The 19,108-nt window shown below is 39.7% G+C and overlaps 1 protein-coding gene across 1 annotated transcript in view; it reads left to right on the forward strand.

Annotated features, from left to right (window-relative positions):
- The first annotated feature begins 4,633 nt into the window (after nt 1–4,633).
- Nucleotides 4,634–19,108, forward strand: part of LOC137384934 (mucin-22-like) — a 162,976-nt gene continuing 148,501 nt past the window's right edge. Inside the window, exons 1-12 of the mRNA XM_068059644.1 lie at nt 4,634–4,797; nt 7,651–7,799; nt 9,109–9,171; nt 9,522–9,608; nt 9,977–10,031; nt 10,479–10,540; nt 12,050–12,112; nt 12,495–12,554; nt 14,592–14,654; nt 15,037–15,096; nt 17,133–17,195; nt 17,578–17,637. Coding sequence (XP_067915745.1) covers nt 4,634–4,797; nt 7,651–7,799; nt 9,109–9,171; nt 9,522–9,608; nt 9,977–10,031; nt 10,479–10,540; nt 12,050–12,112; nt 12,495–12,554; nt 14,592–14,654; nt 15,037–15,096; nt 17,133–17,195; nt 17,578–17,637 — 949 coding nt within the window. The remainder of the gene's footprint in view (nt 4,798–7,650; nt 7,800–9,108; nt 9,172–9,521; nt 9,609–9,976; nt 10,032–10,478; nt 10,541–12,049; nt 12,113–12,494; nt 12,555–14,591; nt 14,655–15,036; nt 15,097–17,132; nt 17,196–17,577; nt 17,638–19,108) is intronic.

Raw genomic sequence — 19,108 nt, forward strand, 5'->3', positions numbered from 1 at the left:
CATTGCGGCACAGCAAGCTGATCCAGAGATCAACCAAATAGCACAGACGGCTCTGTCAGAAGCTGAGATCAAAGGAGTTCCGGAGGTTATTATATGGCAAACGGGGTTTTGAGGAGGAAATGGAGACTGTCTCATAGACCTGCCGCACGAAGACTGAACAGTTGTTGAACAGATAGTGATACCACCTAAATATCGACAAGGATTATTAAGGTTAGCACACAAGTTTCCTTTTCAGGACATAGGGGAATTCAGAAGACCAAATCACGCAGAAGCAAACATTATTACTGGACAGATCTTACAAAGGATGTGAAATAATTTTGTAGGACATGCTGTACCTGTCAAATGGTGGACAAACCAAAACCTACCATAAAACCAGGGGATGAAATATTAGTGTTGTTACCATCACAGGGAGAACCATTAAAAGCCCGGTTCAGTGACCCATATAGAATGATCAAAAGAGTGGGTAAGGTAGATTACTTGATTGACACCCCTGATCACCAGAAGAAGAACTGGTTGTGTCACATTAATATGCTCAAACCATATTACCGCAGAGAGGAGGATAAGTCAGTGCAGGTATGTCAGGTAACCAGGATGTTTAGAAGGAAAAGTATAGTGAGAATGAGGCAGAAGTAGACACAGGAAATTCTCAAATTGAATCTCCACCTATCCGTTTAGCGAATACAGAATGGCTAGGAAAATTAAACAATAGGCTTTTATACTTAGAGGTAAAACAGTGTGAAGTCCTAACCAGGGTTTTCACAACATTTCAAAAAGTTTGTAGGGATAAGCCAGGATGTACAACCTTAGCCACACATGATGTGGGTATAGGGGGAGCCATTCCTTTAAAACAACTTCCTTGTCGCTTGGGTCCAGACAGACAGGCCCAAGTGGAAGCAGAGGCACAATGCATGCTGAAGGGCAGCTTAGGGCGAGGTACTAAATGTGTACTTTGCATCAGTATTCACCAAAGAGAAGGACTTGGTGGATGATGAGTCTAGGGAAGGGAGTGTAGATAGTCTGGGTCATGTCGATATCAAAAAGGAGGAAGTGTTGGGCGTCTTGAAAAACATTAAGGTATATAAGTCCCCAGGGCCTGATGGGATCTACCCCAGAATACTGAGGGAGGCAAGGGAGGAAATTGCTGGGGCCTTGACAGAAATCTTTGTATCCTCTTTGGCTAAAGATGAGGTCCCAGAGGACTGGAGAATAGCCAATGTTGTTCCTTTGTTTAAGAAGGGTAGCAGGAATAATCCAGGAATTATAGGCCGGTGAGCCTTACGTTGGTGGTAGGGAAATTATTGGAGAGGATTCTTCGGGACAGGAATTACTCCCATTTGGAAACAAATTAACTTATTAGCGAGAGGCAGCATGGTTTTGTGAAGGGGCGGTCGTGTCTCACTAACTTGATCGAGTTTTCTGAGGAAGTGACAAAGGTGATTGATGAAGGAAGGGCAGTGGATGTTGTCTACATGGACTTCGGTAAAGCCTTTGACAAGGTCCCTCATGGCAGACTGGTACAAAAGGTGAAGTCACACGGAATCAGAGGTGAGCTGGCAAGATGGATACAGAACTCGTTCGGTCATAGAAGACAGAGGGTAGCAGTGGAAGAGTGCTTTTCTGAATGGAGGGCTGTGACTAGTGGTGTTCCGCAGGAATCAGTGCTGGGACCTTTGCTGTTTGTAGCATATATAAATGATTTGAAGGAAAATGTAGCTGGTCTGATTAGTAAGTTTGCGGACAACACAAAGGTTGGTGGAGCAGCGGATAGTGACGAGGATTGTCAGAGGATACAGCAGGATATAGATCGGTTGGAGGCTTGGGCGGAGAAATGGCAGATGGAGTTTAATCCGGACAAATGTGAGCTAATGCATTTTGGAAGGTCTAATACAGGTGGGAAGTATACAGTAAATGGCAGAACCCTTAGGAGTATTGACAGGTAGAGAGATCTGGGCGTACAGGTCCACAGATCACTGAAAGTGGCAACACAGGTGGATAAGGTAGTCCAGAAGGCATACGGCATGCTTGCCTTCATCGGTCGGGGCATAGAGTATAAAAATTGGCAAGTCATGCTGCAGCTGTACAGAACCTTAGTTAGGCCACACTTGGAATATTGCATGCAATTCTGGTTGCCACACTACCAGAAGGATGTGGAGGCTTTGGAGAGGATACAGAAGAGGTTTACTAGGATGTTGCCTGGTCTGGAGGGTATTAGCTATGAGGAGAGGTTGGATAAACTCGGATTGTTTTCATTGGAACGACGGAGGTGGAGGGGCGACATGAAAGAGGTTTACAAAGTTATGAGTGGCATGGACAGAGTGGATAGTCAGAAGCTTTTTCCCAGGGTGGAAGAGTCAGTTACTAGGGGACATAGGTTTAAGGTGCGAGGGGATGTGCGGGGCAAGTTTTTTTACACAGAGGGTGGTGAGTGCCTGGAACTTGCTGCCGGGGGAGGCGGTCGAAGCAGGTGCAATAGTAATGTTTAAGAGGCATCTTGACAAATAAATGAATAGGATGGGAATAGAGGGATAGGGACCCCGGAAGTGCAGAGGTTTTAGTTTAGATAGGCATCAAGATCAGCGCAGGCTTGGAGGGCCAAATGGCCTGTTCCTGTGCTGTACTGTTCTTTGTTTTTTGTTCTTTGTAGTTGAACCTAGTCAGGACAGCTGGAATTCGCAGATGGTCTTGATGACTAAACATGGTAAGACGGCTCAAATTTGCATAGACTCTAGAAAAGTCACTGAGGTAAAGAAGGCAGACTCCTACCCAAATTCTCATTTAAAAGACAGTATGGGCAGAGTGGGCAACACAATGTGTTTTAAAGAGACAGATGTGTTGGAGGGATACTTTCAAATTCCTTTGACACCCCAGGGTAAGAAAAATTCAGCTTCTCTTACACCGGGCAGGGTTTTCCAGTGTCATGTGATGCCACATAGGTTAACGGGTACTCGAGAAACTTCTCAGAGAATAGTAAACCCAATAGTGGTCAGTGCTCCTAGCTGTGCAGTTCACCTGGCTGAGGTGATGGACAAGAGGGACGCTTGGAAGGAAAAGAGAAAACAATTAGAAGACTATGCTTGGAAATTGGAAATGTGTTAATTGGGACAACCTTTTGAAAATTGAAAGCCGAAATGTTCTGATGGAACTTGTTGCAGTAGTCTTCACATTTTAGAAAAGTGTATGCCTGTAATTGTGAGAAAAAATGTGTTAGCATTTTATCAAATTGTATTTTCTACATTCCAGGAATAGCATTTCATTCCGCCAGGGACTGAGGTGTTAGGATCTTGTAGTTTTTTTTCGGCAAGAATGCGGTATGCCTTTAAGGTTGGAAAAAGAGCCATACTGCATTAAGGCAGCAAGCTGCAAAGACTGAGTCAAAGAATGCATTCTCATTGCCTTGGATACAGCCATTCGGAGACTGCGATTCAAAGGGCGCATTCATGTTGCCTTGGATAAAACCACTCAGACTGAGCATTGAGAGATACATTTGTTCCAATTTAATTTTGAACTGGCTTATAGTGCAAACAGACTGTTCTAAGAGGGGACACAGACAGACAGCTGTGTGTTAGCACCTGAAAGAAAGACTCTCAGCCCATTTAAACTGAAGGAAGAGAATTTAGTCTGTTTATTTATTATTCTCTCTCAAAATTCTAAAACGTCAAGCCAAAACAGAGATCTCTAATAATTTAAGCTGAAGGAAGGGAAGTTAGACTGATAATCTTTTATCCTTCAAAAATTCTAAAGCCAGATTGATTCTATTGAAAGTGGTTGCGAGTTGTTGATATACCTTGGTCATCGCTGGAAGAAAGAGGAGTTTGAAACTTCGGGTGTTAGACTGTTTTCCTTTCCTCATCGGACCCTGGAAGATTGTGCATGGACTTTAATCAGAGGATTGTTAATCAGGAAGTGTAAATTTGCAAGGACACTAATTTTTTTCTATTTTAAATCTTGTTTATATCTTCGTAGTGTTTAAGAATTTAGTTTTTCTAATTAAACAGTTAATTTGTTAATTTAAAGACACCTGAAATTGTTGGCCTCATTCGGGGGTTAATAGATGGTACAATTTGGCTGAGTCGTTCATTAGTTTGGAAAGTTTAAAATGATATGCTAGGCGATCTGTGGAGGGACGGGATTGAATTAACAGTACGTTTCTCCCACCACAATCAGAAACGTATATTTTGATTGGGGACTTTGACTGGAGCAGTTGGTCGTAACACTGGGCCGCTGAGTTTATCTACCATTTTCTGTTTTTATTTCAGATTACTTACATCTGCAGTATTTTGCTTCTGTCCCTCTTAATCTCTGCTTATTTATGACTTCAGCTAAAAATTTTGAAATAATACCCTGACATTTGAATGAAATGGAAAATTTGCATTTCATGTTGATGGTGATACTCTGCATTATTTTCAAATTCCAGTAGATTCAATAACACATCTTGTCAAATGATATTTTCATGACATGTTGTGATCGTTAATTGTCCTCCCTTTTTATTTTATGCAGTAACTTGAAAGCACACTCTTGAAACACAACCAGTAATGCAAATGTTGTTTTATCTATCGACTGTTTATGTTTGCTCCTTTTAATTGAAGTACTTTAAGCTAGTTAGTAACTGTAGTCAAGAATTACATCAGTCATTATGCATCATTATCAACAACATAACCAGTGGTGGAACTCGATTAATACTGCTGGAGTTGCAGTCAGAGTGCAGTTGTTTTGGAAATCTTTCCTTTTCTTCAGAAGTGACAACAAGAGCAAAAGGGAAAATAACAACAACTGTGTCTCAGGCCAGTTTTACCACTGGTAAGTAATGGTTAAACATAGAAACATAGAAAATAGGAGCAGGAGTAGGCCATTCGGCCCTTCGAGCCTGCTCAGCCATTCATTATGATCATGGCTGATCATCTAACTCAGTAACCTGTTCCCGCTTTCTCCCCATACTCTTTGATCCCTTTAGACCCAAGAGCTATATCTAACTCCTTCTTGAAAACATACAATGTTTTGGCCTCAACTGATTTCTGTGGTGGCGAATTCCACAGGCTCACCACTCTCTGGGTGAAGAAATTTCTCCTCATCTCAGTCCTAAAAGGTTTACTCCATATCATTAGTCTATGACCCCTGGTTCTGAACTCCCCCACCATTGGGAACATCCTTCCTGCATCTATCCTGTCAAGTCCTGTTAGAATTTTATAGGTTTCTATGAGATCCCCCTCACTCTTCTGAACTCCAGCAAATATAATCCTAACCGACTCAATTTCTCCTCATATGTCAGTCCCACCATCCCAGGAATCAGTCTGGTAAACCTTTGCTGCACTCCCTCTATAGCAAGAACAGCATCCTCACATAAGGAGACCAAAACTGCACACAATATTCCAGGTGTGGCCTCACCAAGGCCCTGTATAATTGCAGCAAGACATCCCTGCTTCTGTACTCAAATCCTCTTGCTATGTAGGCCAACATACCATTTGCCTTTTTTTACTGCCTGTTGCACCTGCATGCTTACCTTCAGCAACTGGTGTACGAGAACACCCAGGTCTCGCTGCATATTCCCCTCTCTCAGTTTATAGCCATTCAGATAATAATCTGCCTTCCTGGTTTTGCTACCAAAGTGGATAACCTCACATTTATCCACATTATTCTGCGTCTGCCATGCATTAGCCCACTCACTCAATATGTCCAAATCACCCTGAAGCCTCTTTGCATCCTCCTCACAAATCACCCTCCCACCCAGTTTTGTGTCATCTACAAATTTGGAGATATTACATTTAGTTCCCTCATCTAAATTATTAATGTATATTGTGAATAGCTGGGGTCCTAGCACCGATCCCTGCGGTACCCCACTAGTCACTGCCTGCCATTCGGAAAAAGATCCATTTATCCCGACTCTTTGTTTCCTGTCTGCCAACCAATTTTCTATCTATCGCAATACACTACCCCTAATCCCATGCGCTTTAATTTTGCATGCTAATCTCTTATGTGGGACTTTGTCGAAAGTCTTCTGAAAGTCCAAATAAATCACATCCACTGGCTCTCACTCATCAACTCTACTAGTTACAACCTCAAAGAATTCTAGTAGATTTGTCAAGCATGATTTCCCTTTCGTAAATCCATGCTGACTCTGCCCAATTCTACCACTGTTCTCCAAGTGCTCTGCTATAAAATCTTTGATAATGGACTCTAGAATTTTCCCCACTACCAACATCAGGCTGACTGGTCTATATTTCCCTGCTTTCTCTCTACCTCCCTTTTTAAGTAGTGGGGTTACATTAGCTACCCTCCAGTCTGTAGGAACTGTTCCAGAATCTATAGAATCTTGGAAGATGACCACCAATGCATCCACTAGTTCTAGGGCCACTTCCTTAAGTACTCTGGGATGCATAACATCAGGCCCTGGGGATTTATCGGCCTTCAATCCCATCAATTTCCCCAACACCATTTCTCTACTAATACTGATTTCCTTCAATTCCTCTCTCTCACTAAGCCCTGTGTTCCCCAACATTTCTCTTATGATATTTGTGTCCTCCTTTGTGAAGACAGAGCCAAAGTATGCATTTAGTTGGTCAGCCATTTCTTTGTTCCCCATAATAAATTCCCCTGTTTCTGACTGTAAGGGACCTAAATTTGCCTTCACCAATCTTTTTCTCTTCACATTCCTATAGAAACTTTTACAGTCAGTTTTTATGTTCCCCGCAAGCTTGCTCTCGTACTCTATTTTCCCCTTCTTATTCAATTCCTTGGTCCTCCTTTACTGAAGTCTAAACTGCTGCCAATCCTCAGGTCTGTTGTTTTTCCTGGCAAATTTATATGCCTCTTCCTTGGATCTAATGCTATTTCTAATTTCCCTTTTAAGCCATGGTTTGGCTACCTTTCTCATTTTACTTTTGTGCCAGACAGGGATAAACAATTGTTGCAGTTCATTCATGCGCTCTTTAAATGTTTGCCATTGCCTATCCACCGTCATCCCTTTAAGTAACGTTTCCCAATCCGTCATGGCCAACTCACGCCTCATACCTTAGTAGTTTCCTTTACTAAGATTCAAGACCCTTGTCTCAGAATCAACTATGTCACTCTCCATCTTGATGAAGAATTCTATCATATTATGGTCGCTCATCCCCAAGGGGTCTCACACCACTAGATTGCCAATTATTCCTCTCTCATTACACAATACCCAGTCTAGTATGGCCTGTTCTCCAATTGGTTCCTCAATGTATTGGTCCAGAAAACCATCCCGTATACACTCCAAAAATAACTCCTCTACGGTATTGTGACTAATTTGATTTGTCCAATCTGTATGCAGATTAAAGTCACCCATAATTACAAATGTTCCTTTATCGTATATTTCCTGTTTAATGCCATTCCCAACATCACCACTACAGTTTTTGGGGATTTGTTTCAATATCGACCAGTAAGTCTTTTAATACAAGTGTGCATTGATCAACTTTAATATGGAAAATGCCAACCCATCACCACAGTCTTGAAGTCCCAAATCCCATTGCTTTGGGATGGAATTACTTGCAAAGTTCAGTACATCACAAACTTCAAACAATGGCATTTCACAACAATTACAAAAGCACTTTTGTGAAAACCTGTCCCCCAAGAGATTGTCGCATCTGATGATTTCTGTGCTTCTGAATGTTGATCTATTAACTACATCAGCTCAGGTAAAGTTCCATTATTGGTTTTGAATGCAAATGTCAAGTTTATAAAACCATCTGCAGATTCAGTTAATTTATCTCATTCTCCAGAAGGAATCACTACAACAGCGAAAGCAACTACAACCGGGTCCACTACTGCCTCCACATCTGGTGAGTGATGTCTCTTTTCAATCAGAACATAGGAAAATATGAAGATTTGAATTAGGAGCAGAATTAGGCCCTTCGGCCCTCGAGCCTGCTCTGCCATTCAATAAGATCATGCCTGAACAGTTTGTGTACAGATATACAGTGGCACGTACAGTGTACTTAAATGAAACTAGATTCAGTGTTTACCTGAGGAGAGTTTCTGCGTCCATATTGTTTATGCTCTGACCTCCCTGGATAAAATAGAAACAGAAAATGCTGTAAACAGGCGGCTGAACTGTCGGGATCTGTGGTCAGAGAAATATTTAACGTTTCAGGTCAATCACCTTTCATCAGAACTCTTCGGATTCTGATGAAACTGATGGTTTTCTGTGAAAGGTCATGGACCTAAAGGCCTGCTCAGGTCTGCAAATGAAACCCGGCCCAAGCCGAACAGAACGACATCCGACCCGAGCCCAACCCGGCCGGAGTCCTTTAATTTTTTCCCAAGCCTGACCCAACCCGACCCAACACGACCACCAGAATAAAGTTGATGATATTAAAGAGGTTGTCCTCTACCTTGGATGGAATCGCTCACTGCAGACTCATGCGGAGTCTAAATGCACTTTTCCCCCTTTACATCCTGGCTGTCACCATGTCCGACCCGACCCGAGCCCGAATGCCGGACCTGGAAGAGTGACCCGACCCGAACCGAACCCGACACATGTCATCGGGCCTGGTCGGGTTCAAGTCGGATAGCTATGCTTTACATGGGCCTGAAACTTTAATGTTTTGTCTCTACACAGATGCTAACTGGACTGCTGTGTTTATCCAGCATTTTCGGTCTTTATTTCAGATTTCTTACACCTGCAATATTTTGCTTTTGACTCTCTTAATCTCTGTTTATTTATGACCTTTACTGAACATTTTTGAAATAATACCCTGACATTTGAATGAAATGGAAAATTTGCATTTCATGTTGATGGTGGCACTCTGCATTATTTTTAAATTCTGATAGATTCAATAACACATCTTGTCAAATGATGTTCCCATGACATGTTGAGATTGTTAATTGTCTTCCCATATCATCTTTTGCCCAGTAACTTGAAAGCACGCTCTTGAAACACACCCAGTAATGCAAATGTTATTTTATCTATCAATTGTTTGTCTGTTTCTTTGCAGTTGAGGTAATTTAAGACAGTTAGTATCTGTATTCAGTAATTTCCTCATTCTTTATGCATTATTGTCAACAAAATAACTTGTGGTGGAAATCTATTAATACTGCTGGAGTTGCAGTCAGAATGCAGTTGGTTTGAAAATTTTTATTTTTCTACAGAAGTGACAACTGCAGCAAAATGGAAAATAACAACAACTGTGTCTCCAGCCAGTTCTACAACTGGTAAGTGATGATGTTTTCAATATAGACCAGTAAGTCTTTTGATACAAACTTGATCAACTTTGGCGTGGACAATGCCAACCCATCACCTCAGTTCTGTAGACCCAAAGCCCATTGCTTTGGGATGGTATTATCTGCAAAGTTTAGTACATCTCATTCTTCAAACAATGGTATTTCACAACAATTATCAAAGCAGCTTTGTGCAGAACTCTCACCCAAGAGATTATCCCATCTGCAGGGTTCCCTGGTTCTGAATGTTGATCTATTAACTACATCAGCTCTGGTAGAGTTCATTTGTAGAACTGCTTCATTGGTTTGGATACAAATATGAAGTTTATTCAAACAATCTGCAGATTCCGATAATTTATCTTGTTCTTCAGAAGGAATCACTACAACAGTGAAAGAAACTACAACCAGGTCCACTACTGCCTCCACACCTGGTGAGTGATGTCTTTTTTCAAGATATAGTGGCAAGTCCAGTGACACAATTCCTCTTATTTCAACAACTCCAAGCCACTGGAAGTCCACTACTTTGCGCGTGTAGCTATTTAACCCATTCCTTCCAGGGTGAAATGGTTGAAAACCTAACGACTTAAATGAAACTGGTTTTGTGTGTCTACCTGAGGAGAGTTTCTGCGTCCATATTTCTTCAGGCTCTGTCCCCCATAGATAAAATAGAAACATAAAATGTTGGAAACAGGCAGCTTGTCCGGCAGGATCTACGGTCAGAGAAAGATTTAACATTTCAGGTCAATCACCTTTCATCGGAACTCTGTATTCTGATGAAACTGATGTTTTTCTGTGAAAGTTCATGAGTTTTATCGAGCACTTTCGTTTTTTATTTCAGATTTCTTACATCTGCGGTATTTTGCTTTTGTCTCTCTCAATCTCTGCTTATTTATGAATTTTAATGAAATTTTTTGAAATAATACCCTGACATTTGAATGAAATCGAAAATTTGCATTTCATATTGATGGTCAAATTCCAATAGATTCGATAACACGTCTTGTCAAATGATGTTCCCATGACATGTTGCGATTGTTAATTGTCTTCCCTTTTATTCTTTTGCCCAGTAACTTGACAGCACGCTCTTGAAACACAGCCACTATTGCAAATATTGTTTTATCAATAGACTGTTTATATTTGCTCTTTTTAATTAAAGTACTTTAAGCTAATTACTAACTGTAGTCAAGAATTGCCTCATTCATTATGCCACATTGTCAACAAAATAACTAGCAGTGGAAATATATTAATACTGCTGGAGTTGCAGACAAAGTGTAGTTGTTTTGAAAATCTTTCCTTATCTTCAGAAGTGATAACGACAGCAAAAGGGAAATAACAACAACTGTGTTACCAGCCAGTTCTACTACTGGTAAGTGTCATGCAGGCACCCCACCTGCCAAGAATGAGGCATATTAATTCCGCCACATGGACATTAAACGAGAAATTGTTGCTGGGAAGAAAAGAGGGCCTATCACAAGGAATTGCCAGGCCCCTAGCCGGAAAGGCATTTTTGCATACTAGCAGACAGTGTTGGAACAAAGGAACAGTCCCTGCTCCCAGTAAACAGAAGACATGGTTAGACCAGTTTAGTCACATGACACACGTGTATTCTTATCAAATGATGTTCCTGTGATATGTGTCCTGTTCTTGTAGTTACTTTTCCGGAATATGCGCTTTGAGTTTAAGGGTTGCAAGGGGTGAGTATTGCCTTAAGAACCAGCAAGTCTCAGGAGTGAAAGGAAGGTGAATTTTGGTTGCCTTACATTTAGCCATTTGGAGACTGCTATTCAAAGTGTTCATTCTCGATATCACAGAAACAGCCACTGGAAGTGAGTCTCATGCAATACATTTGTTACAATTCAATTTTGAACTGGGTTTTAGTTGAAGACAGTTTATTCTAACAGAACACAGACACAGTGATACAGACAGCTGCGGGATTTAGCAAACCTGAAAAGGAGCTGTCAACCATTTAAACTGAAGGAATAGGAATTTTAGTCCGTTTAATTATTATCTCTCAAAGTTCTAAAAAAGTCAAGCCGAAACAGAGATGTCTGGTAATTTAAATTGAAGAGAGGGAAGTTCGACGATGACAATCTTTTATCCCTCAAAAACTCTAAATTCAGCTTGATTCCATTGAAAGAGTTTGCAAGTCGTTAATTGTTGAAATTCACTGGAGAAGGAAAGCAACATTCTGTGATGACTTCAAGCAACATTCTGTGAGGACTTCAAGCAACATTCAGTGAAGACTTCAAGTAAAATTAGGTGAAGACTTCAAGCAACACTGGACTGTAAATTTGCAAGGACACTAATTTTTTCTATTTTAAATGTTGTTCAGATCTTCATTGTGTTCAAGAATTTAGTTCTTTGAATTGAACAGTTAATTTGTTGATTTAAAGACACCTGGTTTGGTTCGCCTCATTCAGCGGGTTAATAGGTGGTACAATTTGGATGGGTCTTTCTTTAATCTGGAAAGTTTTAAATGATATGTTCGGCGATCTGTGGAGGGATGGGAAAGAATATTCAGTGCGGCACTCCCACCACAATCAGAATCGAATATTTTGATTGGGGGCTTTGACAGGAGCGCTCAGTCGTAACACATGTTGCGATTGTTAATTGTCTTCCCTTTTCTTCTTTTGCGCAGTAACTTGAAAGCACGCTCTTGAAACACAACCTGTAATGCAAATGTTGTTTTATCCATCGACTGTTTATGTTTGCTCTTTTTAATTGAAGTACTTAAAGCTAGTTAGTAACTGTCGTCAAGAATTACCTCATGCGTTATGCCTTAATGCCAACAAAATAATTAGTGGTGGAATTCTATTAATACTGCTGGAGTTGCAGTCAGAGTGCAGTTGTTTTGAAAATCTTTCCTTTTCTTCAGAAGTGACAACTACAACAAAAGGAGAAATAACAACAACTGTATCTCCAGCCACTTCTACAACTAGTAAGTAATGGTATCTTTCAATATTGACCAGTAAGTCTTTTGATACAAGTGCGCGATGATCATCTTTGGCGTGGACAATGCCAACTCATCACCTCAGTCCTGAAGACAATAAACCCATTGCTTTGGGATGGAATTACTTGCAAAGTTCAGTACATCACAAACTTCAAACCATGGCATTTCACAACAGTTACAAAAGCACTTTTGTGAAAACCTGTCCCCCAAGAGATTGTCCCATCTGATGATTTCTGTGGTTCAATGTTGATCTTTTAACGACATAATTTCGGGTAAAGTTCCATTGTAGAACAACGATATTAGTTTTGAATGCAAATGTGAAGTTTATAAACACAATCTTCAGATTAGGATAATTTATCTTGTTCTTCAGAAGGAATCACTACAACAGTGAAAGCAACTACAACTGGGTCCACTACAGCCTCCACATCTGGTGAGTGATGTCTCTTTTCAATCAGAACATACGAACATATGAAGATATGAATTAGGAGCAGATGTAGGCCATTGGGCCTCATGGAGAATGCTTCACCATTCAATAAGATTATGGCTGATCTGTTTGAGTACAGATATACAATGGCGAGTACAGTGACACAATTCATCTTATTTCAACAACTCCAAGACACTGGAAGTCCACTACTTTGCACATGTTGATATTTAGCCCAGACAGTTCGGGGTGAAATGGTTGAAAACTGAACAAATTAAATGAAACTAGATTCATGTGTCTAGCTGAGGAGAGTTTCTGTGTCCATATTGTATACGCTCTATTCCCCATAGATAAAATAGAAACAGAAAATGCTGGGAAAAGGTGGCTGTTTTGGCAGGATCTGAGGTCAGAGAAATATTTAATGTTTCAGGTCAATCACCTTTCATCAGAACTCTTTGATTTCAGATGAAACTGATGGTAATTGGTGAAAGGTCATGAACCTGAAACTTTAACACTGTTTCTCTCCACAGGTACGAACTGGGCTGCTGAGTTTATGCAGCATTTTCTGTTTTTATTTTTGATTTCTTACATCTGCAGTATTTTGTGTCTCAATCCCTTAATCTCTGCTTATTTGCGACTTTTACTGACCATTTTTGAAATCGTTCTGTGACATTTCAATGAAACAGAAAATTTTGCATTTCATGTTGATGGTGGTACTCTGCATTATTTTCAAATTCTGGTAGATTCAATAACACATCTTATCAAATGATGTTCCTTTGACATGTGTCCTTTTCTTGGAGTTTTTTTTTCGGAATATGCGCTTTGCCTTTAGGGTTGCAAGGGGTGAGTATTGCTTTAAGAACCAGCAAGTCTCAGGAGTGAAAGGAAGGTGCATTTTGGTTGCCTTATTTGTCGCCATTTGGAGACTGCTATTCAAAGTGTTCATTCTCGATATCACAGAAACAGCCACTGGAAGTGAGTCTCATGCAATACATTTGTTACAATTCAATTTTGAACTGGTTTTTAGTTGAAGACAGTTTGTTCTAACAGAACACAAATACAGTGACACAGACAGCTGCGGTATTTAGCAAACCTGAAAAAGAGCTGTCAACCATTTAAACAGAAGGAATAGGATTTTTAGTCCGTTTAATTATTATCTCTCAAAGTTCTAAAAAAGTCAAGCCGAAACAGAGATGTCTGGTAATTTAAATTGAAGAGAGGGAAGTTCGATGATGACAATCTTTTATCCCTCAAAAACTCTAAATTCAGCTTGATTCCATTGAAAGAGTTTGCAAGTCGTTAATTGTTGAAATTCACTGGAGAAGGAAAGCAACGTTCCATGAGGACTTCAAGCAACATTAAGTGATGACTTCAAGCAACATTCTGTGAGGACTTCAAGCAACATTCAGTGAAGACTTCAAGTAACATTCGGTGAGGACTTCAAGCAACACTGGACTGTAAATTTGCAAGGACACTAATTTTTTCTATTTTAAATATTGTTTAGATCTTCATTGCGTTTAAGAATTTAGTTCTTTGAATTGAACAGTTAATTTCTTGATTTAAAGACACCTGGTTTGGTTCGCCTCATTCAGGGGGTTAATGGATGGTACAATTTGGCTGGGTCTTTCTTTAATTTGGAAAGTTTTAAATGATATATTAGGCAATCTTTGGAGGGACGGGATTGAATAATCAGTGTGTCTCTCCCACCACGATCAGAATCGAATATTTTGATTGGGGGCTTTGACAGGAGCGCTCAGTCGTAACACATGTTGCGATTGTGAAATGTCTTCCCTTTTCTTCTTTTGCACAGTAACTTGAAAGCACACTCTTGAAACACAACCTGTAATGGAAATGTTGTTTTATCCATCAACTGTTTATGTTTGCTATTTTAATTGAAGTACTTAAAGCTAGTTAGTAACTGTCGTCAAGAATTACCTCATGCGTTATGCCTTAATGCCAACAAAATAATTAGTGGTGGAATTCTATTAATACTGCTGGAGTTGCAGTCAGAGTGCAGTTGTTATGAAAATCTTTCCTTTTCTTCAGAAGTGACAACGACAGCAAAAGGAGAAATAACAACAACTGTGTCTCCAGCCACTTCTACCACTGGTAAGTAATGGTATCTTTCAATATTGACCAGTAAGTCTTTTGATACAAGTGCGCGATGATCATCTTTGGCGTGGACAATGCCAATCCATCAGCTCCGTCCTGAAGACAATAAACCCATTGCTTTGGGATGGAATTACTTGCAAAGTTCAGTACATCACAAACTTCAAACAATGGCATTTCACAACAGTTACAAAAGCACTTTTGTGAAAACCTGTCCCCCAAGAGATTGTCCCATCTGATGATTTCTGTGGTTCAATGTTGATCTTTTAACGACATAATTTCGGATCAGGTTCCATTGTCGAACAATGTTATTAGTTTTGAATGCAAATGTGAAGTTTATAAACACAATCTTCAGATTAGGATAATTTATCTTGTTCTTCAGAAGGAATCACTACAACAGCGAAAGCAACTACAACTGGGTCCACTACAGCCTCCACATCTGGTGAGTGATGTCTCTTTTCAATCAGAACATACGAACATATGAAGATATGAATTAGGAGCAGATGTAGGCCATTCGGCCTCATGGAGAATGCTTCACCATTCAATAAGATCATGGCTGATCTGTTTGAGTACAGATATACAATGGCGAGTACAGTGACACAATTCATCTTATTTCAACAACTCCAAGACACTGGAAGTCCACTACTTTGCACATGTTGATATTTAGCCCAGACAGTTCGGGGTGAAATGGTTGAAAACTGAACAAATTAAATGAAACTAGATTCATGTGTCTAGCTGAGGAGGATTTCTGTGTCCATATTTTATACGCTCTATTCCCCATAGATAAAATAGAAACAGAAAATACTGGGAAAAGGTGGCTGTTTTGGCAGGATCTGAGGTCAGAGAAATATTTAATGTTTCAGGTCAATCACCTTTCATCAGAACTCTTTGATTTCAGATGAAACTGATGGTAATTGGTGAAAGGTCATGAACCTGAAACTTTAACACTGTTTCTCTCCCCAGGTACTAACTGGGCTGCTGAGTTTATGCAGCATTTTCTGTTTTTATTTTTGATTTCTTACATCTGCAGTATTTTGTGTCTCAATCCCTTAATCTCTGCTTATTTGCGACTTTTACTGACCATTTTTGAAATCGTTCTGTGACATTTCAATGAAACAGAAATTTTGCATTTCATGTTGATGGTGGTACTCTGCATTATTTTCAAATTCTGGTAGATTCAATAACACATCTTATCAAATGATGTTCCTTTGACATGTGTCCTTTTCTTGGAGTTTTTTTTTCGGAATATGCGCTTTGCCTTTAGGGTTGCAAGGGGTGAGTATTGCTTTAAGAACCAGCAAGTCTCAGGAGTGAAAGGAAGGTGCATTTTGGTTGCCTTAAATATAGCCATTTGGAGACTGCGATTCAAAGGGTTCATTCTCGATATCACAGAAACAGCCACTGGGAGTGAGTCTCATGCAATACATTTGTTACAATTCAATTTTGAACTGGTTTTTAGTTGAAGACAGTTTGTTCGAACAGAACACAAATACATTGACACAGACAGCTGCTGTATTTAGCAAACCTGACAAAGAGCTGTCAACCATTTAAACAGAAGGAATAGGATTTTTAGTCCGTTTAATTATTATCTCTCAAAGTTCTAAAAAAGTCAAGCTGAAACAGAGACGTTGGGTAACTTAAATTGAAGAGAGGGAAGTTCGACGATGACAATCTTTTATCCCTCAAAAACTCTAAATGCAGCTTGATTCCATTGAAAGAGTTTGCAAGTCGTTAATTGTTGAAATTCACTGGAGAAGGAAAGCAACGTTCCATGAGGACTTCAAGCAACATTATGTGATGACTTCAAGCAACATTGTGTGAGGACTTCAAGCAACATTCAGTGAAGACTTCAAGTAACATTCGGTGAGGACTTCAAGCAACACTGGACTGTAAATTTGCAAGGACACTAATTTTTTCTATTTTAAATATTGTTCAGATCTTCATTGCGTTTAAGAATTTAGTTCTTTGAATTGAACAGTTAATTTCTTGATTTAAAGACACCTGGTTTGGTTCACCTCATTCAGGGGGTTAATAGATGGTACAAATTGGCTGGGTCTTTCTTTAATTTGGAAAGTTTTAAATGATATATTAAGCAATCTGTGGAGGGACGGGATTGAATAATCAGTGTGTCTCTCCCACCACGATCAGAATCGAATATTTTGATTGGGGGCTTTGACAGGAGCGCTCAGTCGTAACACATGTTGCGATTGTTAATTGTCTTCCCTTTTCTTCTTTTGCACAGTAACTTGAAAGCACGCTCTTGAAACACAATCTGTAATGGAAATGTTGTTTTATCCATCAACTGCTTATGTTTGCTATTTTAATTGAAGTACTTAAAGCTAGTTAGTAACTGTCGTCAAGAATTACCTCATGCGTTATGCCTTAATGCCAACAAAATAATTAGTGGTGGAATTCTATTAATACTGCTGGAGTTGCAGTCAGAGTGCAGTTGTTTTGAAAATCTTTCCTTTTCTTCAGAAGTGACAACGACAGCAAAAGGAGAAATAACAACAACTGTGTCTCCAGCCACTTCTACCACTGGTAAGTCATGGTATCTTTCAATATTGACCAGTAAGTCTTTTGATACAAGTGCACGATGATCATCTTTGGCGTGGACAATGCCAATCCATCAGCTCCGTCCTGAAGACAATAAACCCATTGCTTTGGGATGGAATTACTTGCAAAGTTCAGTACATCACAAACTTCAAACAATGGCATTTCACAACAGTTACAAAAGCACTTTTGTGAAAACCTGTCCCCCAAGAGATTGTCCCATCTGATGATTTCTGTGGTTCAATGTTGATCTTTTAACGACATAATTTCGGGTAAAGTTCCATTGTAGAACAACGTTATTAGTTTTGAATGCAAATGTGAAGTTTATAAACACAATCTTCAGATTAGGATAATTTATCTTGTTCTTCAGAAGGAATCACTACAACAGCGAAAGCAACTACAACTGGGTCCACTACAGCCTCCACATCTGGTGAGTGATGTCTCTTTTCAATCAGAACATACGAACATATGAAGATATGAATTAGGAGCAGATGTAGGCCATTCGGCCTCATGGAGAATGCTTCACCATTCAATAAGATCATGGCTGATCTGTTTGAGAACAGCTATACAATGGCGAGTACAGTGACACAATTCATCTTATTTCAACAACTCCAAGACACTGGAAGTCCACTACTTTGCACATGTTGATATTTAGCCCAGACAGTTCGGGGTGAAATGGTTGAAAACTGAACAAATTAAATGAAACTAGATTCATGTGTCTAGCTGAGGAGAGTTTCTGTGTCCATATTGTATACGCTCTCTTCCCCATAGATAAAATAGAAACAGAAAATACTGGGAAAAGGTGGCTGTTTTGGCAGGATCTGAGGTCAGAGAAATATTTAATGTTTCAGGTCAATCACCTTTCATCAGAACTCTTTGATTTCAGATGAAACTGATGGTAATTGGTGAAAGGTCATGAACCTGAAACTTTAACACTGTTTCCCTCCACAGGTACTAACTGGGCTGCTGAGTTTATCCAGCATTTTCTGTTTTTATTTTTGATTTCTTACATCTGCAGTATTTTGTGTCTCAATCCCTTAATCTCTGCTTATTTGCGACTTTTACTGACCATTTTTGAAATCGTTCTGTGACATTTCAATGAAACAGAAATTTTGCATTTCATGTTGATGGTGGTACTCTGCATTATTTTCAAATTCTGGTAGATTCAATAACACATCTTATCAAATGATGTTCCTTTGACATGAGTCCTTTTCTTGGAGTTTTTTTTTTCGGAAGATGCGCTTTGCATTTAGGGTTGCAAGGGGTGAGTATTGCTTTAAGAACCAGCAAGTCTCAGGAGTGAAAGGAAGGTGCATTTTGGTTACCTTACATATAGCCATTTGGAGACTGCGATTCAAAGTGTTCATTCTCGATATCACAGAAACAGCCACTGGGAGTGAGTCTCATGCAATACATTTGTTACAATTCAATTTTGAACTGGTTTTTAGTTGAAGACAGTTTGTTCGAACAGAACACAAATACAGTGACACAGACAGCTGCGGTATTTAGCAAACCTGAAAAAGAGCTGTCAACCATTTAAACAGAAGGAATAGGATTTTTAGTCCGTTTAATTATTATCTCTCAAAGTTCTAAAAAAGTCAAGCTGAAACAGAGACGTTGGGTAACTTAAATTGAAGAGAGGGAAGTTCGACGATGACAATCTTTTATCCCTCAAAAACTCTAAATGCAGCTTGATTCCATTGAAAGAGTTTGCAAGTCGTTAATTGTTGAAATTCACTGGAGAAGGAAAGCAACGTTCCATGAGGACTTCAAGCAACATTATGTGATGACTTCAAGCAACATTGTGTGAGGACTTCAAGCAACATTCAGTGAAGACTTCAAGTAACATTCGGTGAGGACTTCAAGCAACACTGGACTGTAAATTTGCAAGGACACTAATT

Source organism: Heterodontus francisci, chromosome 27 (assembly GCF_036365525.1).
Source record: "Heterodontus francisci isolate sHetFra1 chromosome 27, sHetFra1.hap1, whole genome shotgun sequence".
Classification (NCBI taxonomy): Eukaryota; Metazoa; Chordata; class Chondrichthyes; order Heterodontiformes; family Heterodontidae; genus Heterodontus; species Heterodontus francisci.